The 24,677-nt window shown below is 36.7% G+C and overlaps 2 protein-coding genes and 4 non-coding genes across 6 annotated transcripts; all 6 read left to right on the top strand.

Moving 5' to 3' along the window:
- The first annotated feature begins 305 nt into the window (after positions 1–305).
- On the top strand, positions 306–11,978 carry rps3 (ribosomal protein S3). Its single transcript, NM_201153.1, is given in 7 exon segments — positions 306–362; positions 1,523–1,653; positions 5,910–6,003; positions 6,087–6,181; positions 8,270–8,457; positions 11,450–11,653; positions 11,915–11,978. Coding segments are annotated over 6 exon segments (738 nt in total). The 5' UTR covers positions 306–332; the 3' UTR covers positions 11,650–11,653; positions 11,915–11,978.
- LOC137488376 (small nucleolar RNA SNORD15) lies at positions 2,407–2,555 on the top strand. Its single transcript, XR_011007392.1, has one exon. It is a non-coding gene; the product is annotated as a small nucleolar RNA SNORD15 (small nucleolar RNA).
- On the top strand, positions 6,232–6,380 carry LOC137488377 (small nucleolar RNA SNORD15). Its single transcript, XR_011007393.1, has one exon. It is a non-coding gene; the product is annotated as a small nucleolar RNA SNORD15 (small nucleolar RNA).
- Positions 9,182–9,328, top strand: LOC137488379 (small nucleolar RNA SNORD15). Its single transcript, XR_011007395.1, has one exon. It is a non-coding gene; the product is annotated as a small nucleolar RNA SNORD15 (small nucleolar RNA).
- Positions 11,694–11,838, top strand: LOC137488378 (small nucleolar RNA SNORD15). Its single transcript, XR_011007394.1, has one exon. It is a non-coding gene; the product is annotated as a small nucleolar RNA SNORD15 (small nucleolar RNA).
- A 2,732-nt stretch (positions 11,979–14,710) lies between the features above and the next one.
- On the top strand, positions 14,711–23,565 carry kctd14 (potassium channel tetramerization domain containing 14). Its single transcript, XM_687949.8, has 2 exons — positions 14,711–14,815; positions 21,655–23,565. The coding sequence occupies exons 1-2, from the start codon at positions 14,759–14,761 to the stop codon at positions 22,321–22,323; spliced, it is 726 nt and encodes a 241-aa protein (XP_693041.2). The 5' UTR covers positions 14,711–14,758; the 3' UTR covers positions 22,324–23,565.
- Positions 23,566–24,677: the final 1,112 nt, after the last annotated feature.

Raw genomic sequence — 24,677 nt, 5'->3', positions numbered from 1 at the left:
ATTTGACACAGAAAAAATATATAAAGGATAAAATCACAATGTTGAAGTCGATATTCACATTGTAGAAATATTTGTTTGTTCATTTTTTAATCCAATTTAGAAATATAACAACATTTTAACATTTCACAGCAACAATTATCACATGGACAAATAAAAGTTACGAAGTACAGCATATTTTACCATAAAAAAACACAATGTACAGTTTAAAAAGGACGTGTGTCTAGTGGACTACAATTCCCATCACCCCAGACAGTCATACGGAAGTGATCTTTTGCCATAAGTGCATTTCCGCTCTCTTGCCAATTCCTTTCCTGTCTGCGGCCTCCAGCAAGATGGCGGTGCAAATCTCGAAGAAGAGAAAGGTTGGGACGTATTTTATAACAAATATGTGTAATTAAACCACAGAGGTCCGCAATAACAGTCTTGTCCGATTAACACATTAATTATCCATAACATAAAAAGCTCATATGAGGGTTTTGTAAATGGATACAAGTGGATTAAGCCGGATGCTGTCGGCACTCAAACCTGACGGGAAACATGGCAGATAAACGCACCGCTGAAATAAGCGCACTTTCACATTTGTGAGGCTCAAACGCGTTTAATACAATATAAAAGTGATGTGTTAGTACGTTATAAATTCCCGAAGCTGTCGATAGGTTTAATTGACCTTGTATTCAGATATGGACGATGTAGGTTTGGATATATCAGCAACTGTATAACATTTGCTATTTTTATACGTTCGTCTTGGCATTTAAAGACATAGTTCACACCAAAATGATAATTTACTCGCCATCGAGTGGTTGTAAAACGTTTTATTTTCTTTTTTTGTTGTTGTTTGATATTTTGCAGAATGGTTAAAATATGTAACTATTGACGGTCATTGTATAAAACACTAATATTATTGGTGTCAGTGCTTACAGGTTACTAGCCTTTATCAGAAATATATTTTGTGTTCAAATGAGGAAAAACCTCAAACATGTTTGTGACAAGTGAGTGAGGGGTAAATGATGTGCTTTTTAAAACCGTGTTTAAGGTGTATTTTTACTCAAGTTTTTTAATAGTGAATTTTCATGTTTTTGCATCCGTTTGTTTTATTTCTCTTACTTTTGCACCAATCCTGTGCGTGTTCAGCACTTTAGGCATATCTTTTAGCTTATAACTGAATACTGTAAGGTGTGATTGGGGTAAAATTAGGTTTGCATTCGTTGATTTTTGAACAGTGACGATTTGTGAAAAGCTCCCTATATTGTGTTGACCACGCTACTTTAAATATTCTCACTGAAATCACATGCAAGTATGATATTTAAAGCAGCATCAGCACTATTTAATTGACTGTAAACTGTGGTGTACTTTGATAGTCATTTACTGCTAATATGATTTACCTATTTAGTATTTGCATAGAATACTTTTCTGAAATTATAACAAAGTAAAACCGACTTTACTCCAACTGTGATGCAAGTGTATCTGTATATTGTCATTTTGTTACTGCATCAGGTTGGTCTAATCGGTGTTTGTGTGTTAGTTTGTGTCAGATGGCATCTTCAAAGCCGAGCTGAATGAGTTTCTGACCCGAGAGCTCGCCGAGGATGGTTATTCCGGCGTGGAGGTCCGTGTCACACCAACAAGAACAGAGATCATCATCCTGGCCACCAGGTCTGATTTATTTCACTTCATGTTTCTTGCGTTTCCAGTAATGCTATGCTGCGATATTGAGGAAAAATGCAATCGCATGCTAAATATTGTGACAATGCATTGATATAAAAAAAAAAAATAGCCATGTTTTGTATTTAATGGAAATAAAGCACTACAGTTTTAGAAAGCAAGTAACCATGCTTTGCGTTTGCTTAAAATAAGTCAAACATTTTAACAATGTAACCAGTCAAAACCACACTGATCCACTGGTGTAGTTTAATCAACTTGAAATCATAAAGAATGATCGGAAAAGCACAATGTTATATTAACATTTGTGATTTTTGATCTGTTGCGCAACCCTAATTATCAGTTCATTTAAATGCACTGATGTATGAATTTATTTGCATCATGGACAGCTTTTTTTTCTTCAGAAAAATGTCAGAATTGCAGCATTAAGAGAGGCTTTTGTTTGTTATAAAGGGAATTCTGAAAAAGTGTAAATCAAATCTTTGAGATTAATAATATCAATTATTTTTAATTCCAAGGTGGAGAAATAAAAGTAAGCTCAGAATTACAAAACAAAATTTTTTACAGTTTAATAAATGTTAAACCTATTTATTATGTTTAAAAAAAACTGTTCGTTATTAGTTCATGTGTGTTACCCAAAAGTTATAATTTTAATGACTAAATTACAGCACTATTCCTGTATGCAATTAGGAATTGAGCATCTTGAGTGAAAATGTTATTTTAGAAATGCAATATTCCTGAATTTCCCTTCGGTGATGATACGATGACGAGTCGGAGTAGGGCCGGTTCTGTCTCTGAGGATTCTGGGTCAGGTTCACGTTCTGTGCGTCTGGCTGCAGCTCCTCAAAGCAGTGAGTCCTTTTGCTTGAAGACATAGAGGCATTTGTCTGAGAAGGAGAAATGAATGGTTTAAAAAGAAGCTTGGTAAATATTTTCTAAATAATGCGACATGAAATATTTGTAAATACTATGAAGTTTTGATAGTCTTACACAAATTGTTGCATTAACGTTCGAGACAGGTTTTAGTTTTTAATAAAATGAATACTAAAGAGTTGCCAGAATCAAAAATGAGAATGTAGTTTCTATTTTGCTTTTATTTATGGTGTAAAAAGAGTTCCCTCAGAATTATAAGAACAATATTCTGATTAATTGTCATCAGAACATAACAGCAGAATTTCTAGGAAATGTCAAGAGTGCTGATATGTAGAAATAATGCTGTAAGTAGACTTGTAATGCAGAACAGACAAAAATGCTCACATGTCCTTTTTAGAAAAACTCTGACCCAAAATGACTTTCATTCTTTCCATTGTTATCCACAAATGCGAGTGAACACGCTGGCATGTTTGTCAACCTCACTAAATGTGTCATTCAATTTCTAAAGCTCTAAATCACAGGCATCAAATTCAATTCCTGGAGGGCCGCAGCTCTGCACAGTTTAGGTCCAGCACTAATTAAAGACACCCGTTCAAATGGGTTAAATAATGGGTTCTTTTCAATGGGTTAATGCTATTAAAAAAGGCTGTTGAAATAAAAAATCCACTACTTCTCTTTTATGCTATTTAGGAGCCATGTGCTCCCAGTGACAGGTAAAGGCTGCTCTCTCTCTCTCTCTGTATAAAGTTGCTTTATTGGTGAGACATTTAGTACAGTATTGCAAAGCGTTTTAGATGTGTATAAATGATGTAATATACTAACATCATTAAATTAATAAAATATAAAGCAAATGATAAATAAATAATTGAAAAAATTAATAGAAGCAGACAATATTGCTAAATTATAATTACTAAAAAATTATAATAAAAAAGTGAATTTTTACTGGTGTGCAAATGTTTTGCAGTCAGTATATTTTGTTCTCTCCGAGTATATTGTAAAGTTGTTGTAAGAGTTGTTTATTAAATAATTAAAAATGTAATGTTTCTCTCGAGGCTGTATGCGCACAGTCAGCTGTGAAAAGGTAATGCAAAAAACATACAAAAATGGCAACTTTTAAAAGCAAAAGTAAAACCCAAATCCTGGACTTTTTAGAAGATTCAGAAACTACTGTCGAACGCATTTTGGCACAAAAGGCTCTGGCTCGGCAGAGCACGTGATGTGTAAGTGTTGATGGTTCTCGCACACACAGAACCAGCAGTTGCAATATACCTGGGCAACCATTAATATACCTGGGCGGCCCGCCTAAGTAAAGTCTATGTGTAGGAAGCACACAGAGTCCTTTAGGCTTGTTTGAAACAGAGGCAAGTGTGTTGAAGCAGGATTTCAACTAAACTATGCAGGGCATATTGTATTTGCTTTATATTTTAAGTTGCTTCATGTGCACTTCATTTAATTGCATATTGGGAACCTTTCATCTATTTCTAGGAATATCTCATTCAATGACGAAGGGCAGTTGCGACAAACTCATTGCTAGAAATTTCTAAACGACATTTGCAGTTGTGTATTTTGTTTTAAGGTATTCAAGGACAAAGCAATCTTAAGCACTACAAACTTCATTGAAAATGTATTATACACACATCACCTTTTTGTAAAGGACACTATATATATATATATATATATATATATATATATATATATATATATATATATATATCTATATATATATATATATATATATCTATATATATATATATATATATATATATATATATATATATATATATATATATATATCTATCAGGGCTCGAAATTTACTTTTTTACTTGGTAGCACCGGTGCTCCCAACTTCAAATATTTAGGAGCACCAAAAAAATTTTAGGAGCACCAGAAAAAATTTAGGAGCACCCACCAAAAATGAATGAGCACAGCTGCAAATTGTTTTTTAAGGGATTTATTGTATTTTAAAACAACATTAATAGGACTGACAAAAACTAGAAACAACTATCTAACTAATGCTGTGAAGACATTGATATTTGTGTGCAATAATTCCAAAATGAATGTCTAATAATTAGGCCATAGAATATTAATGATGATAAAAAATGATAATAATAGTAACAATGAATTCCATTTCTCATTATGATGCTGCCTTGAATGTGCATGAATGTAGGTTATCTGCTATAAAAAGTCTGTTACTTTATGAAAAATAATTGTATAGTTTGCATCAAACAAAAATGAATCATTGCAGTAAGAAATATTTATTTTGTACTGCTGTTTTTATATGCATGTCAATTTAATAAATAATATTTCTGCTACAATACAAACAAAAGATTATAATAAATCATTCAATTCAATGATGAAAGCTGCAAAGCAGTCATCAGTAAATAAATAAAAAATAATATACATCTCAAAAAAGAATAGACAAAAGAAAGTATGTAAAGTCTCACTTCTATCACTCTTTAAAAGTTTTGGTTTCAGTTTGTGTCAATTTAAAGGTTCAGTCTGAGGTGATTTTCATTTTTCTGTGTTAGTGGAAAGCAGGCGAGTCAGCCGACGCAATTTATGAGCAGGCAGCGCAGGATTCTTGCGCTAACCATCGGCGTAATACCGGTCTTTGTTATGAGCCGCAGTTTCAGTGTAAACTTAGTAAAGGCGAGCTTATTTGGCGATGATATGTAAAGTATTAGATTTGACTTTTAGCGGACATTTGCGCTGAACACGCAGGAGATTCGGGCGCCTTCTCCAAGAAGCGCGTACTCGATTGATCTCAGCTGGCGGATCATTATTCACCACGTGACGTGTCATGATCGCTTTCATCTGCGCCTCAACTTTAGGTGGGGTTTGCAAACCTGTGTGCTTTAAGTTTTCACTCTTCTGCCGTTTGCATTTCCCGTGGTCATAAAAGCTCCTTCCCTGTCATCTGACAGCGGAATACCGTGAGTGAATGACAGCTAATATGAACCAATATAGCGGCAGGGAAGAGCGATTCAGCACGTTTTTACAAAAAATCAAAACAGGTCGCACTACAACCATTATCTGCAGTCGCACTAATGCGCCCAAATATATTATGAGGTCGCATAGATAAATTTTCGGGCGCATATGCGACCAAAATGGTCGCAATTTCGAGCCCTGTATATATATATATATATATTTATATATATACACACACAGTAGATTAACTGTATATATACTGTCCATCTCATACACAACACTGATATTGATTGTAATCCAAGGCTGCTTTGGAATTTTATAGATTATTGTGTAAGAAGTTATACAAATTAGCTTGAATTGAATATTTTTGTCTTTTCCCATGGTGGGACCAATCTTTCTTAATGATTTTTTTAATACATGGTTTAGTAAACATATTTTTGTCTTTTTAGGACTCAGAATGTTCTGGGAGAGAAAGGCCGCCGCATTCGTGAGCTGACCGCTGTGGTTCAGAAGCGATTCGGCTTCCCTGAGGGCAGTGTTGAGGTATGATTGGTTAACTTATTTTAGATGAATTCAACATAAGTATGTTTGCATGTTCTGAAGTGTTGGGTTTTGTTTTATCGCAGCTGTACGCTGAGAAGGTTGCGACCCGTGGTCTCTGTGCCATCGCTCAGGCAGAGTCTCTGCGCTACAAGCTGCTCGGAGGACTGGCTGTCCGTAGGTAAGTGTTTACTTCCTAGCATGCATCAGGCTAACAGAGACTAAATTTCCCTTCGGTGATGATACGATGACGAGTCGGAGTAGGGCCAGTTCTGACTTTGAGGATTCTGGGTCAGGTTCACGTTCTGTGCGTCTGGCTGCAGCTCCTCAAAGCAGTGAGTCCTTTTGCTTGAAGACATAGAGGCATTTGTCTGAGAAGGAGAAATGGAAAGCAATGTGTAGAGATGCACCGATTAACTGGCCAGAAATCAGTTTATAGCTGTAAACACAGTCAGCAAAAGACTAGTATTTACTATAAATTACTAGTATTTTTCATGTGCAATGCTGGAAGTAAATCCTAAAGGTTTTACTAAAGTATAAGAGCAACATGTTGGCTTCAGAGAAGTTCATATTAGTATTTTCTTAAGTTATCTCCTAATGATGCATATTGGATCATGTTGTCTGCGGGGTCTTAAATCTTGAGCTAAATTTTAGGCCTTAAAGTCTTAAATCTACTGAAATGTTGTGTTGTAGGTCATAAATTTTTTTAACAGGTCTTAGTATTCTTTTGTTCATGTATTGGCCTTATTCTAAAATGCGGAAGTGCGCCTGTTTTCGCGATTGTCTTTGAACTTCCGATTCAGTTGCCTATGGGAGAAATGACTAGGAATCATAAGGGGCAGAAAACGGTCAAACTTCTTGCTCTATACATATGACTATACAGACCATAGAATAATATAATAAGAAAATATCAAATTGCAACATCAAGCAGCGTAATGAGCCGTTTTTAACGTCAAAAAATGAATGGAAGTGAATGAGACCGGAAGTCTCAAGCCAAAAAGATTCAGATGGCAGCGCCCGCTCGTCAGCGGAGAATAAGGTGAATAGCTACCCAATCTGGCCATTAAGACCCATTCAGTCACCAACAAGCCATCTCAATAAAATCTATTTAAAAAATGGCATTTAATTTTTTTCCTTTTATTTACCGCTGAGCATACTGACCTGACCTATGTATTTTATTATTAAATTATTATTATAGACTTAAGTAATTGACAATTATGTTTTGTTCTATATGTAAGGGTTAAAGGGTTTGTGAATTGGCATTTGACGGTACAAGTTTCTGACGGTATGATAACCTTAAAAATATCAGTAAATATTCAATAAACTGAATTTTCCCAATTAATTCAATATATTACATTTAAGAAAATATTTATAATATTTTGGAACCGTAATCCTCTCCGGCTACTCAATTTATTTGAATAAAAATTCTCTCTTTATTAGCTTCAAAATCACAGATTTCCTTACAACACAAACACTTAAGAGAAATCTTTTACATATACCTTCGAAACGGTATAACTAAATATTTTTGCGATTTTAATACCTTGACTTTTACAAACCGCAGTAAACCTTAAACGGTTATCATCCCATGCCTATTTCTGAATAGATATATTTGAAAATTAAGTAAATTCGAGCAATATTATTATTATTATTATTATATCAAATGTATTACATTTTTAATAATTTTTTGATAGGGCAAGTGAATGTCTTTTCTAACTGGGATATTTGGAGAAAAAATCCTTAGCATATAACCTTGTTTAAGTAAAAAGTTTTATTCATAGTAATCTTAAAAGTCTTAAATTTAACCTGGTGAAACCTGCAGAGACCCTGTAAGGGGAGACAGCAACCAGTCACGTTCAGCTTCGACCACTATACAATAAATGCACAAAGCAGCAGCATTAGTTTTGGTTTGGGGTTATTTTCTACCGCGATCAGCTTTTTTATTTTGACATGATGTTTTGTCATTGCATGAACATGATTGCCTAGCGTGTGCACAAGTATATTTGAATAAAGCGATCTAATTGGCTGATGTCTGCATTGGCTCTTAAGTTGAAAGTGTTGCGACTTCTGCAAGCAACTGACCCAGCATAGCTTTTAAAACTTTTGTAAAAATGAGAAATTATTGAAATCATCGCGTTTTATTTACTTATAAAATAAATGCAAACAAAGTATGAGAAAATGAGATCGGTGCATCACTAGTAGCATGTTGTTTTAGAGATGAGATAATTGGTTTCTTGTGTTCATGTGTCTGAATCATGTTTGTGGTTTTCAGGGCCTGCTATGGTGTGCTGCGCTTCATTATGGAGAGCGGGGCTAAGGGTTGTGAGGTGGTGGTCTCTGGAAAACTGAGGGGTCAGAGAGCCAAATCCATGAAGTTCGTGGACGGCCTGATGATCCACAGTGGAGACCCCGTGAACTACTACGTCGACACCGCCGTCCGCCACGTACTGCTGCGACAGGGTGAGTGAGGGAACTGGGCTGAATTAGTTTTATTGTTTTTTCTGTTACAAATTGCTGCATTGAGCTGCTTAAGATGTTCTTGGAACTTTAGTGTGGTGTAAAAATGATGCTTTCGATTGCTTGCATATATTATTATTCTTATAGTTTATCTCCACATTCACTAAAACAATGTCAGCATGAATATAGTTGAATATCAGTGTTTTCATTTACATTAACAGCTTTATAAGATATTTTAGTATGGTATAAAAGTGATGCTTTAGATTGCTTATATTCTGGTGCAATTATTATTCTTATAGTGGATCTTAACATTGACTTGTACATAATGTCAGCATGGCCAATGCATAATGAGCTATCTAGAATATTGGTGTTTTAATTTCCATCAACAGGTTTAAAAGTAAGATGTTCTTGAAACTTTAGTGTGGTATAAAAGTGATGCTTTCGATTGCTTGCATATATTCTGGTGAATTTATTATCAATCTTATGGCTAATCTCAACATTCATTAATATATAATGTCAGCATGGCCAATGCATAATGAGCTAACTTCTCAATGTGTTCATTTACATCAACAGAGGTTAAAAAATATTAAAGCGCTCATTAGTTCATGCGTGTTACCCAAATGTTATGATTGTATTAGACTGAAATACAGTACTAGAGTATGCATTTAAAGACTGGACTACTTGAGAGAATATATTAATTTAGAAATGCAATAATTGCTGAATTTCCCTTCGGTGATGATACGATGACGAGTCGGAACAGGGCCAGTTCTGACTTTGAGGATTCTGGGTCAGGTTCACGTTCTGTGCGTCTGGCTGCAGCTCCTCAAAGCAGTAAGTCCTTTTGCTTGAAGACAGAGGCATTTGTCTGAGAAGGAGAAACAGAAAGCAATTTCTAATAATTTTAGGCAATATTCATTTGTAAAATCTTGAGCAAATGTTTGAATGCATCTGAAAGCGCAGAGAGAACATTTTTCCAAATTAAAGTTTAATGTAAACCAACAGTTTTATTTAAAATAAGAAATTTTAAAATACAATGCTATGAAGTGACACTGCAAAAGTAATACAATTTTGTAAGTAACCTTGAATTTTCTGTGCCAAGTTTTGTCTTATTTAAGAGATTTAGTAGTCAGAGGAATATTTATAACTAAAGTTCATTACATTGAAAAGACAGTTTCTTAATATGTTTACTGTTTAATCAGTGTTGCTGTCAGATGACTGGTTCAAACCAAACTCTAAATTGCTTTGACAGCTTGATGCAATATTATATTTTATTCATTTATTGTTTAGAAAACAAACACATCACAATTCCAAACCTGTTTGAATGCCTTCATTCTGTTGAACACTACAGATATTTTAAAGATTGTTGAAAACGTGTACTCGTTAGTTGAGTAGAAAAAATGTAGTCAGTGGGTAACTTTAACATTCTTCAAAGTATATTTTGTTTCATGGAAAAACAATCAAAATAGGTTTTGAACAAAAGCAAGATTAAATTACAATTGTCATTTTTGGTCAATGTTCAAAGCTTTTACAATTTAAACTTCTGTTTATTAGCAAGTCTTAATTTATTGATATGTAGAATTGTTAAACTATGTAGATCGGGTGTCAAACTCAATTCCTGGAGGGCCGAAGCCATGCACAGTTTAGTTCCAACCCTGCTCTGACACACTTACCTGTAGGTTTCAAACAAGCCTGAAGGACTCAATTAGTTTGATCAGGTGTGTTTAATTAGGGTTGGAACTGAGTTTGACACCTGTGATGTAGATCATCCCTTCAGTGGTGATATATTGATTCAGAATTGTTTTTTGTTAGTCTTCAGATTAGTGTGATGATTTGGAAGCGTTAGGCCCAATCCCAATTTATATTTTTGTACCCCTACCCTTTCCCTTTGGCCCTTACAACCGACGGTTAAGGGGAAGGGCTTCAAAATTTACCCCTAAGAATTGGGACAGCACCTGCACGCTTCATCAGATGTCATCGCGATCTCCTGCTTCATGTGGGATTCGACGATGGCGACTGCTGTAGTGATTCCAGTTGTGTTATTTTTTTGGTATTCATCTTCAGGAAGTCACTGAAGGCATATAGTATGTTATTATAGCAATCTAATGTGGCAATAAGATCGTAACTGTACTGTGTATTTACACAGTGGCCAAATTCAGCTATGTAAACACACCAAAAACAACAGTAACATTATAGCAGACACTGTAAAAAGCTCATTGACAGCCACTAGACATTGCTGACAGGGTATTCCAGTGTCAGAATGTTGTGGGACTGCTGTACAGAAGTTATTAATAGGGATTATAGATTGCTAATATTACCTTATGAATATATTGAATCATGTGTTTTGGTTGTCATAAAAATTATAAATAATGACAAAAAATACTAATTTGTGGATCTCCTTACTTCCGGGTTCAGCTGCCGCTGTGGCTGGTGTATTCTGGGAAATTTTCCTACCACTTGGTTTCAAGTGTGGTCCTGAAAAATCTTAGTTCGAAGGGCTATTCACCCCTTCCCCTTAGCCCTATGCCTTCAAGCTAAAAAGAAGTGGGACACCCCTACACCTTGTCGTGTACGCACAAAAAGAGGGGTAAGGGGAAGAACTAAGAGGTACAATTGGGATTGCGCCTTAGTCTGAGAAGGATTAGATGCATGCGTTGATATTTTTATAATTCTTTTACTTGAGATTCAAAACCTGCGAAGGGATGATGCCAACCATCGAAGACAACACACACAATTAATACACAAATACACTTCACTGATCATTTACACATCACTTATATTCTATATATAACTGCTGATTAATCGTTTATAAAGCTATTAGGTACTACTAGGATATTAATAACTAATACAGTTATGGTAACTAATAAATAACTTGTCTGAATTTGATTGTAATGCAGTAATGTGCATCATTTGTAAAACCGTTATTGTGGAAGTGCTATACAAATAAAGTTGAATTGAATCGAATCATATATCCCTGTGAATCTGTGTGTTTTTATAGGTGTGCTTGGAATCAAGGTGAAGATCATGCTTCCCTGGGATCCCAGCGGAAAAATCGGCCCCAAGAAGCCCCTGCCTGACCATGTCAGCATTGTGGAGCCCAAAGAGGAGGTTCTTCCCACCACCCCAGTGTCCGAACAGAAAGGGGCAAAGCCTGAAGTCCCAGTCATGCCACAGGGCACCCCAGTGCCCACAGCATAAATGGGTAAGAGCCAAAAACAGCAATCAAATGAGTAGCGATGTCCCTTCAGTGACGATACGATGACGAGTCGGATCGAGGACCAACTCTGAGGATTCTGGGTCAGACTCACGTTCTGTGCGTCTGATTTCAAGTCCTCGGAGATCATGCGTCCTCTAGATTGAAGATCTTGAGGCATTTGTCTGAGAAGGGTTTTCTTGTATCGTCTTATTTGTTGTGTGTTTTGATGATTTACTTTTCTAACAGGCTTTTTTTTTTGTCTTCCAGGTTGACCGATCATTGATGGAAGGCCAACACTTTTCTGTATAAAAATAAAATGATAAACGGGAAATGTTGTCTTGATTCATTTCTAATGAGCACTGTTTATGATCGGAGTACTTTAATTGTTTAGCAGATTGGCGTTTTACTGGCTGATGGCACTATAAAGCACACCCAAGTCATATCATTAACAATAAGTCTACAGGGAGTGCAGAATTATTAGGCAAGTTGTATTTTTGAGGAATCATTTTATTATTGAACGACCATGTTCTCAATAATCCCAAAAAACTCATATCAAAGCTGAATATTTTTGGATGTAGTTTTTAGTTTTAGTTATTTTAGGGGGATATCTGTGTGTGCAGGTGACTATTACTGTGCATAATTATTCAACTTAACAAAAAACAAATATATACCCATTTCAATTATTTATTTTTACCAGCGAAACCAATATAACACCTCCACATTTACAAATATACATTTCTGACATTCAAAAGCTAATCGGTGACCAAATATAGCCACCTTTCTTTGCAAGGACACTCAAAAGCCTGCCATCCATGGATTCTGTCAGTGTTCTGATCTGTTCACTATCAACATTGCGTGCAGCAGCAACCACAGCCTCCCAGACACTGTTCAGAGAGGTGTACTGTTTTCCTTCTGTAAATCTCACATTTGATGATGAACCACAGGTTCTCAATGGGGTTCAGATCAGGTGAACAAAGAGGCCATGTCATTAGTTTTTCTTCTTTTATACCCTTTCTCGCCAGCCACGGTGTGGAGTACTGGGACGTGTGTGATGGAGCATTGTCCTGCATGAAAATCATGTTTTTCTTGAAGGATGCAGACTTCTTCGGGAGTTGAGCTTGACTCCATCCTCAACCCGAAAAGGCCCCTTAAGCTCATCTTTGATGATACCAGCCCAAACCAGTACTCCACCTCCACCTTGCTGGCGTCTGAGTCAGACTGGAGCTCTCTGCCCTTTACCAATCCAGCCACAGGCCCATCCATCTGGCCCATCAAGACTCACTCTCATTGCATCAGTCCATAAAACCTTAGAAAAATCAGTCTTGATATACTTCTTGGCCCAGTCGTGACGTTTCAGCTCGTGTGTCTTGTTCAGTGGTGGTCATCTTTCAGCCTTTCTTACCTTGGCCATGTCTCTGAGTATTGCACACCTTGTGCTTTTGGGCACTCCAGTGATGTTCCAGCGCTGAAATGTGGCCAAACTGGTGGCATCTTGGCAGCTGCACTCTTGACTTTTCTCAGTTCATGGGCAGTTTTTTTGCACCTTGGTTTTTCCATACAATTCTTGTGACCCTGTTGACTATTTTGAATGAGACGCTTGATTGTTCGATGATCACGCTTCAGAAGCTTTGCAATTTTAAGAGTACTGCATCCCTCTGAAAGACATCTCACTATTTTGGACTTTTCTGAGCCTGTCAAGTCCTTCTTTTGACCCATTTTGGCAAAGGAAGTTGCCTAATAATTATGCACACCTGATATAGGGTGTTGATGTCATTAGACCACACCCCTTCTCATTACAGAGATGCACATCGCCTAATATTCTCAATTGGTAGTAGGCTTTCGAGCCTATACAGCTTGGAGTAAGACAACATGCATAAAGAGGATGATGTGGTCAAAATACTCATTTGACTAATAATTCTGCACTCCCTGTAGAGACTTTTAAACAAGGTTTAGAATTATTCAATCTACATTTATGGATATGAAATATACCAAATAAGATCAAAAGAGACATTATAAATTCCACAAATAAATTGTTTGGGGGTCAAATTACATTTTTATTTTGGACATCAATAAGTCATCCCAAAACTTCTTCGAATGTTGACATTCACTAAAGATAAACCAACGACTCTGGAAGATCTTAACAGAATGAGCAATTTCCATCAGTCTGCATAAATTTAGATAATGTAAAATTGCTAACATAAATGTTAAGAAGTATTTTTAAATGCAGTTCCGTTTATTGTGCAAAAACGAAAAGGATGCAACCAAGCATTTTTTTTTTCAAACTCCAAAACAATTTTCCTCTAGGCTTTAAGGCTGTATTTTTTTAAGTTAATCTAATAACTTTTTAAATTTTTTACTACAAAAGTCTACCTCATTTTAATACAGTACAGGATCCGTCCTATGAATACTAGGCAGTGCTGCAATTTTTTTTAATTTTTTTTATTGCATAACAAGAACATACAAAAAATGAGAAATACAATGTTTACATTTTTTGCATCAAAGGAACAAATTAGTAGAGAGAGAAAAATAATTATATATATATATATATATATATATATATATATATATATATATATATATATATATATATATATATATATATAAATTATTTATATAAAAATAAAATTACAGGGAATAAAAATTACAAAAAAATTGTATAAGAAAAGGATTCCAAAATTGAATAAATTCATATAGCTTTTTTATTTTTTGTGTCTTTTAGGGTTTCTATGTAGGCTAATGCTTAAAATCAATTTTAAACAAATGAATATTTGGCTTATCGTTGGACCATTTTTGTTTGTGTACATGGAACTTCCCATATATTATCATTAAATTAATAAACAAATTCTGCTCCAAAGTTTTGTTATTATTGTTATAAATCAAAAAATGATCTTGACAAGAAAACTGAATTTTTAATTTTGTAAGTTTAAATATAAAATAATCAACATCAAACCAAAACATTTGGGTTTATGTGCATTCAAAAGGCAGAGCTGCTATGCAGACTACCTGCGCGCGCGCGTCGTCATGGGTGGATCTTATAAAGTTACACACACACTCACCTGACTCACATTCATAGCTCTCACTGAATGATTGCTGGAGTTTGAGCAGAAAATCATGAGTTTACCGGACTATAAAACAATTGGGAAACAGTCCTCAGCACCTGTGCAGTCGGTAAGTCAGATAATCGGTTCCCTTTGAGTCTGATTGTTATGTAAGAACTTCCGCGCGAATGTTGTGTTTCGTGTAACAGCTGTTCAGTGTCTGAGCGTCTCTTTTGGCTGCATTTGTATTATTCATGTACGTTTTTGACACTATAATAACTGTCTCTGTCATTGCGTGCTGATGAACTTTACGGTGGATTTCCACAGCACCACCTGTAAAGCAAACACACTCGACTTGTTTTATCATCCTACGCAAGTACACGAAACTTCACTCAAGTTACAAGAAAGCTCTTATTTCCCTGTAGAATTGTATGCTTAAGGCGGAAGCTGGTTAAAGATTATACAGTGGCATTATTCTGAACATCAATTCAGCATTTTAACTCGGTTACAGTATTTACCGATTTCCCAGAGATGGGTTGCGGCTGGAAGGGCATCCGCTGCGTAAAAACTTGCTGGATAAGTTGGCGGGTCATTCCGCTGTGGGGACCCCAGATTAATAAAGGGACTAAGCCGACAAGAAAATGAATTAATGAATATTTACCGAGATTAATGAAATGTTGATGCTGAGCATTTGTGGGACGTCCTGTCTCTAGATGTATCCACCCTCGGCTTTTTAAAACTACTTTTGTTGTTATTAATGTTATTTTTGTCTATTGTTAGTGCTTTTTGATCTAATGGATTCAGTGGTGTAAAGTAACTAATTACAAGTACTCAAATTAACTGAGTAGTTTTTCTCAGGAATTGTAATAAGTAGTTTTAAAAATGTGTGTGAGTACATTTTTAGTGCAGTATCGGTACTTTTACTCCACTACTTTTCTTCAATCTGCAGTCACTATATTTTTTTCTTGTCTATGTGGATTAGATCTCACATAGAAGCTATCGCCTCATAATGAACTACCTCAAAAATTAAAAGAAATAGCTATATAAATGCAATTGAAATATATAATATATGAATTGATCTTAACTTTAAACTTATTATAAATATATAATTATATTGTTTAATTATAATCAGGGCTTTACATTAACACCCCCTAACCCGCCAAATGCGGGTAGATTTCAGCTATGGCGGGTTGGACAGCCGCTCCCACTAGCCACTTTGGCAGCTTGGAAATAATTTTTACATTGTAGTTTTCTTAAAGCAGGGTTCGACAATAAGGATGGCCCAAAATGCGTGCAAATGTGATCTTAGAATCGAGAAACAGCACGACTGAAAACAATAACTGTTTTCGCGCGAGACAAAGCAGGGGAATACCGTATGACAGGATGATTACTCGCGCGCACAGGTGATGTGATGCGCGCGACTGTTTAAAGCGCGCGCGCTCCCGTTTACTTGCGCTTTTTTCCGTTCACTTGCGATCGGTTCTCTGTGAAAGACTAGACAAAAAACGATGCTCGTGTACCCACAGTCCTGCTGCTGCTTTTAAGAGCTCAAAAAAAAAAAAAATTATATATATATATATATATATATATATATATATATATATATATATATATATATATATATATATATATATATATATATATATATATTTAAGCAACAGTAGCAGTCACTGCTTTCGTTTTAATTATTCTCAGGCACGTGATCATCCTTTCATTATCACTCGTGGTATGTTTTTACCTGCTTTCTTTTGCTTACAGTTATTTTTGCTAATATAGTTTAATTATCATCTTTTACAATAACATTTCCTTAATATGAGATTAACCGACCATTTGTGTGTAGTAACTGCTGAAATGGGACAACACAACATCTTAATCAAGTCATTTTAGCATGTCAAAGTCACATTTCTTTATATTAAATATATTTTCCAAACAACAAAATTGTGGCTAGTGAAAATGGCAAGTGGCTAGTAATGTTGGAAATCTACTTGCCATAGTGGCTGGTGATCAAAAAAGTTAATGTAAAGCCCTGATTATAATTATTAAAATATATTTTGTCAAATCATTTTGTGGTTAAATAGTATCGGTTTTGGCACCGGTACCAATTTAAAAGTATCGATTTAGCACCGGTTTTGAAATAACCGCAAACGATACCCAACCCTACCTCAAAACATGTGCATTTTATAATTGCAGCAAACTGTTTGGAAGCATTAAAAGTGTACAAGATGTCCAAAATCTTTACATGCATTGACTCAGAGACTGTTAAGATGCATGACACTGATGAGAAGATGACAGATGTTTGCTGTATGATGATCGAAATGGCCTTAAACATCCAGCAGGCGCAAGATGTCAACATGACGTCAGAATGAAGTTGTACCCATAGTGTCATGGGGATGTTACATTTTGTTTTTTCATGGAAGTCATGGAAGTGTCAGCATGTGATGCCAAAATGACGTTGGATGCTTGCTTGACATTGGATTTTGGTCACTTTCCAACACAACCTAAAGTCAACCAAATATCATCGTCATTTGATGTTGTTATTGAACAAATAATGTTGTCTTTAGACGCTGGCTAGACAATCTAACCTAATATTAATGTCTTATGATGTAGTGTGCCAGCCAGGGGCGCAACTGCACATTTACTGATGGGTATGCGGCTTCAACTTTTGCGCGCCCCCCTTCAGTCCAACTATATTTTATAACAGGCAAGTGATAAAATGTGGAAAATATTTCCATCAATAAATAAAATATATTTTTTCATAAAGATATCAATATGCTTCAAAAAATACAGTTTCACAGTTCTGAACACAACTGAAATAGTATGAAGTAGTAAAAGGTATAATTACATTAAGCATGTTACGTCACAAAGAAATGCATCTCATACTACCAGAATTTTTTTTTCTCAGTTTAATTTTCCCTCTCTAAATGATTATAGCACCTTGACTAGGCTTGCTTTTGGACTTTTTGTACTACATTTGTCAAAACAAAATGATAGACATGGGAGTCCTAAAGGGCAAAAGAACATTTTGAACAATTGACTGAAACTGCAAAAAGTGAAATAAAAAAGACTGTCAAATGTTTAGTGTAAAAAAAACAGAAACAAACTGTGTGAAATGTTCTATTTAATTGAAATGTTATAACTTTGTTTGTAGCTAAAAGTAAAATAGTTTTGAGCAAAGAAGTTACCAAAAGGCCTGATGAATCAATATGATACATAATAAATTCATAGAAACATGTATATGGTATAAAAAATGGGGGGAGGGGTGGAATGATTTCTTTATTTAATAAAATACAATATTATACGCGTATAAAATGCTAAATAAACATTTTTAACAAAAAAATATATATATTATTTGAAACTTTTAAAATAGATAATTTCAAAAATAGTTTTGGCACAATGGCGCCCCCCATGTGTGGCGCCCCTATGCGCCGCATATACTGCATACCCCCTTTTTGCGCCACTGGTGCCAGCTGGGCAATAACTCGATGCACTACAGAATGTTACGTTTGCACACACATACACAAATTACATGTAAACACATCAGCTTTTAAAACCTTAATACTACTCTTGAGTACTTTTGAAAGGGCTACTTTTTACTCATACTTTGAGTAATATTTACAACTGATACTTTTACTCTACTTCATTTTTAGGCAAGTAATGGTACTTTTACTTGAGTATGATTTTTCAGTACTCTTTCCACCACTGTGAAGAACCGGTGATATTAATACCTTATTTGTGTGTTTATGTGTGTTTATTTATATGTATTATGCATATACAGGGGTTGGTAATGAAACAGAAATGCCTGGTTTTAGATCACAATAATTCATTAGTATGCTGTAGGGCAGCAGAGGTGTCCAAACTCGGTCCTGAAGGGCCGGTGTCCTGCAGATTTTAGCTTCAACACACCTGCAAGGATGTTTCTATGAAGCCTAGTAAGAGCTTGATTAGCTTGCTCAGGTGTGTCTGATTGGGGTTGGAACTCAACTTTTCAGGACACTGGCCCTTCAGGATCGAGTTTGCACACTTCTGCTGTAGGGCATCTTTTTGTTTTCAATACAGCATCATTCTGTGTTTTAGGAATGATGGACACAAGTCCTGCAGAATGGCCAGAGAGATTTTGGTATTTCAAAACTATTTCTAAATTCAGTTCTAATTTCCAGCAACTGAATAAATAAACAATAATAATGAAGTTTGGAGTTATATCTAAACACACGTCCTGATCTTATGCTCCATATGGTAATGCAGACGTCTCCAAAACCCGACAGGAGGATAAATCTGAACTTGTTTTTATTAAAACCAATATAAATATGCAGATTCTAAATAATACTGCTAATAATAATAACATTATACAAATGCAGACTGTCATAAATGAATTGAAAAAGGCATGGAGGTGTAACCTTGCCGGTTCTACGCCACTCAACCCACTCCGAGCTGGTATCGAATCGGCAACCTTCCGCATGGGAGTTGGTTGCTCTAACAAGGAGGTTAAAGACCATGGCCTCTAGTGTTAGGGCTTACTCACACTATGCCATCCGTACCGTGCCCAGGCCCATTTCCTGGATCGTTTGAGAAGTGTGAGTGCGCTGAATCGGGCTCAAGCACGGTTCACTTGGCCGGCCCTGGCCCGGTTGGAAGAGGTGTGCCTGAGTGCGGATCACTTAGCCTTTGGCGCGGTACGCTTGTGTGTGAGTGCAAAACGCGCCAAAGCCCGAAACTGAAAGCGATACGTGACTTTTAAGGGGCTGTTTCATATGGATTTATTAATCATTCTTACTGTTCAGTGAACGCAAACTGCCGTAGTTTATTAAAGACACAAACTCCTCATAACACTACAGCTGCGCGCCTTCAGCAGACCTCCTCATTCCTGCAGCACGAGACCATTATTATTGTTTATTAGCGCCAAAAGTGGCGGATCTGTCCGGTAAAATATCTGACTGCGTCACCGCATCCCTAAGGACTGTTTGGCGAAATATTTGACTGCATGTCAATGCATAACAAACGACTGAAAGGATATAACTAGAGAAATCTCCACTGTGATACTGGGTGAGAGCGTATGGCAAGCCGTTTTAGCATTTAAACTATGTTCTGACTATCGATAAATATATTTAGAGATATCTCTAATTATATTTTGACTTGTCATAATTATAATTCGACTAGTCAGATTGGAGATATCTGCAAATATATTATGACTGACTAGTCATATTCCTCCATTGACTTCCATTGAAAAATATTTGCAGATATCTCTAAATGAGTTTTGACTAGTCACAATTGTAATTAGAGATATCTCCAAATGAATTTTTACTAGTCAAAAATCCATTTTAAGATATCTACAGCTGTAATTCGACTATTAGTAAATTAATTAGAGATATCTTCAAATATATTTGTAAATATCTCTAAATATGATGAATTAAAGATATCTCTAAATGTATTATGACTAGTAAAAACTCAGTAAGAGATATCTCTAATTACAATTGTGACTAATCAAAACTCATTTAGAGATATCTGCAAATATTTTTCAATGGAAGTCAATGGAGGAATATGACTAATCATAATATATTTGCAGATATCTCCAATCTGATTTCGTACTAGTACAATTGTAATTGCAGATATTTCTAATTGTCATTCTGAGTAGTGGAATTATAATTACACTCACCCCCCTAAACCTCACTCCCTTCCGGGTCATGGCACCAATGTAACCCTGCCGGTCCTATGCCACCCAATCCGCTTCGAACTGGTATCAAACGGGTGACCTTCCACATGGGAATTGGTTGCTCTACCAAGGAGGATAAAGACCATGGCCTCTCTAGCATCTGTCGCTAGAGCACCTTTAGAGGTCAGAGGAGTGAGGTTTACCTGCACAGCACTTACTGGCTGGCCTCAGGGCCGGAGTGGGACTCCTTTTCAGACCTGGAGTTTCAAGCATTAGACCGGCCCACCCCAGTTCACGACTGACTATATTAAAATAAGTAATTATTATAATCACGTCTTTTTTAAGAAAAAAGCTGCTTTAGAACTTCTAATGTTCAACAACCTTAACAATAAAAATGAAAAAAAAAAAATTCCTCAGGTAAGGATCGAACACGTCGTAAGGAACGTGCTGACCACTGGACCACAAGAGCGCTGTTACGCTTCCGTGGCCGGAATGATAGTTACATCATTACCCTGCAGGCTGCATTTTGCTCATGGGGTTGCGAGGCAATAATATAAGAAGAGCAGAGCTTCGGCAAAATAATGAATAAAAAGAGTGAGGCTATGGTCCAATTAATAAATAAATTTAAAAAAAGTGCGACTGCTGAGAGTGCAAGCAGCTAGAAACACCGGCCCTCGCGGCCAAAAAACGGAAACGGCCCACCGGGAACTCTCCCGGTCCTCCCGATTGGCCAATCCGCGCCTGGCTGGCCTCCATTACAGAGGCATGTAGAAGGTGTGTAGGTAATGTTTTTATATTTATGTAGAAAATAATAATTTTTGTAACATTTTTAATTCTTTAATTGTTTTCATATGTAAAGATATTTGTGTATTGCTGCTAACACGATCTGCGCTGAACTTTAGACCAGCTTTTAGTTGGTCAATGGTCTATTTCCGTTTCTCAAAATAGAAATGCGGCAACGATAAAAGACCTCCTTTTCAGACCAGCACACCCATGAGTCCACAGAGTAGCGCAAATGGATTTGCTATTTAAACAACATGGTGCAAAATGTGAAAATTAGAATTGCACTGGTCTGAAAATAGCAACAAATCACACGCACACGTCTTGTGCCTTATTGTGTCGGTGTATGATAGGGCTTGGGTTAGCACCTGGACATTTCTATACTGGTGGAATCTGCAATCTATGTAGATTGCTCACCATGCAGCCTGAGAAAGGGGGGAGAGAGAAAATAAAGCAAGAGAAGAACAAAAAAATAATTACCTTTAACACTGGTATCAACTATATTTCTTTCTAAAGTGCATATGTTCTCTCTTTCCCTACAGAAATCGCAGGTTGTGCATCTGAACATAGGAGGTCATGTGTTTAGCACGACACTGGGAACCATCCGTAAATTCCCGAACTCCACCCTGGCGGAGCTGATTAACGGATCAAGCAAGCGTATGGACTCTGAGGGTCGCTACTTCATAGATCGTGACGGGACACTTTTCACACACATCCTGGAGTATCTCCGAACAGAAAAACTCCCCTGTGAACACCTACAGGAGGTGCACAAGGAGGCAATTTACTACGACATCAAACCTCTAGTCAAAGCCATCGAGGAGACGCCGCAGTTTTTCGGAGAGACCGTCGGAAGGCAGCAGTTTTTAGCTCGCGTGCCCAATTATCGAGAAAACCTGGAGGTGATCGTACGTGTGGCCAGAGCTGAGGCCATCGCTTCTCGACACTCCAACATAATCGTGTGTGTTTTGAGGACAGAAGACGATTTATCCAGATATAATGATGCTATCGACAGCCTGGACGCTCCCAGAGAGTCTGTGGTGAGCTTTGGTCCGTGGAAAGCTCCAGCGTCTGTTGAGGATCTGTTAGATTGCGTCAAAATGGACATAGAAGCCAAAGGATATAAAGTAAAGATTCAAGCGCACAGCGTAGACAAAGGGTTTCTCTTCAAGAGCTATGATTTCTTCTATAAACTCGTTTTCACCTGGTGGTAGAGGCTGGAAACCTCTATTTTTTATCCGACTATGCAAATATTATAATGTAATATAATAATATTATGAATATAGCAATTGATAGTTACACAGCGGATACCCTTCCAGCTGCAACCCAGTACTGGGAAACACCCATACATTCTTGCATTCACACACACACACACACTACGGTCAATTTAGCTTGTTCAATTCACCTAAAGCGCATGTGTTTGGAATGTGGGGCAAAATGGAGCACCCAGAGGAAACCCACGCCAACACGGGGAGAACATGCAAACTCCACACAGAAATGCCAACTGACCCAGCCGGGACTTGAACTAGCGACCTTGCTGTGAGGTGTCAGTCCTAACCACTGAGCCACCATGCCGTCCTTATATGATTTCTCTATTTAGAATTTGCAAACAATACTTTTCTGAAATTATATCATTGAGGAGAAAGTCTGATGTGTGATTATAAAACCAACATTACCCAAATTATGACAGACGGTCGTCAGTGAATGATGGGTAATAATTTTTTTATCTGTCAGGATGTGTTCAGCCCTTGTTTAATATTGACTCTGGTCTTACTGTCCTGTCATGTGGCATAAAAAAGCATGTACATGAATGTCTCTGAAACATTTAAAGGGCACCTATGATGAAAATCATCTTTTGTAAGCTGTTTGGACAGAACTGTGTGCAGGTATAGTGTGTCCACAGTCATATTGGGATGATAAAAACACAATAAGTCTCTTTTTTTAAGTTTAAAATAGGATCCAAATCCCTCCCATCTTGAGGCCGACCACAACGGTATGTAGGAGTGCGGTTTCCCCGCCCACTGGTTTGATTGACAGCCGCATATTAACATATCTTCGTAGTAACCCGTATAATCTTATCAACAAGACAGGATGTGCGCAAAGCAACCGGGATTAAAAGATCTGTTCAGCTCACTGTGATCAGCAGCACCTCAAGAATGAGAAACAACATTGTGTGTGACTCATCGTTGCAGAAAGGCTTGAATTAACTCCACAGCAAATACATCAAATAATCATTGTGAAAGTTCTTACTGTAGTAAGGGAGATCTGCTTCATTCTTGTCTGTCACTGTGCTGTTTATCTGACGTGAGACGCAGCAGGAGAAAGCTACACCCATCAGAGCAATGCAGAGAGAGTTCTGTGGCTCTGGCACGGAATGGTGGGCGTGGAGAAGCAGCTCATTTGCATTAAAGGCACAGGCAACAAAAACAGCTACAATGTGTTCAGAGCTGAAAATTTCTATATAAATAAGGTCTAATAAACAATCTGATGGGTGTTTTGAGCTGAAACTTGACACACATTCTGGAGACACAAAAGACTTGTCTTAAATCTTGAAAAAGAGGTAAAATAGTTGTCCTTTAAAGAAAATTACAGGAATAAACCTTTTAGTAAAGATAAGTATTATTCTGGCTAAGATTAGTGTATTATTGACCAATCATCTGATTGTGGTTATATGATCTAATTGCAATTATTTGAGATTATAATGATAGTAAAGCTTAAAGTTCATTTAACATTTTTTTGCTATTCGAATAATAAAAATTTACGCAGATAAACAAATGCAGCCATAGAATACATGAATACTAATGTTTCTAGTGTATTTTTCTATATATTTATTTCTTCACATTTATGGAATGTGTAAAGTAATGTAATGTGTATTTATATAGCGCATTTATTGTGTATGGCCATACACCCAAAGTGCACACCACCACCAGTGTGCAGCATCCACTTGGCAGTCACAGGACAACGGTGCCAGTGCGCTCACCAGATATAGGTGGAGTGGAGAAACAGTGATAGAGCCAATTTGGTGGATGGGGATGATTGGGAGCCATTATGATTAAGGGCCGAGAGATTATTTGGTCTGGACACTGGGGTTACACCCCTACTCTTTATGAAAAGTGCTATGGGATTTTTAATGACCACAGAGAGTCAGGACCTCGCTTTAACGTCTCATCCAAAACTCAGCACCCAATGACAGTATAGCGTCCCCTTCACTATACTGGGGCATTAGGACTTACACAAACCACAGGTTGAGCGCCCCCTGCTGCCCTCACTAACACCACTTCCAAAAGCAACCTAGTTATCCCAAATGGTCTCCCATCCAGGTACTGACCAGGCTCAGCCCTGCTTATCTTCAGTGAGTAATCGTCTAGGGCTGGAAATACACTTGCACTCTTGCATACAAGGTTTATTAAAGCATTATGATTTATTTTACTTCATTCAATTTCAGCTAAATTTAAAAGAAATAGTGTTATTATTAGTCTGCATTTGATACTATTAGGAATGTGTTTTGAATAAAATATTAGTGTTATGCTTTTTGTTAGGCATAAAGTACATCATGGAGGTTGAGATC

This window comes from Danio rerio, chromosome 18 (assembly GCF_049306965.1).
Source record: "Danio rerio strain Tuebingen ecotype United States chromosome 18, GRCz12tu, whole genome shotgun sequence".
In the NCBI taxonomy this organism is placed as follows: domain Eukaryota; kingdom Metazoa; phylum Chordata; class Actinopteri; order Cypriniformes; family Danionidae; genus Danio; species Danio rerio.
Note: the sequence above shows the minus strand (reverse complement) of the source record. Positions and strands in the feature narration are given on the sequence as shown.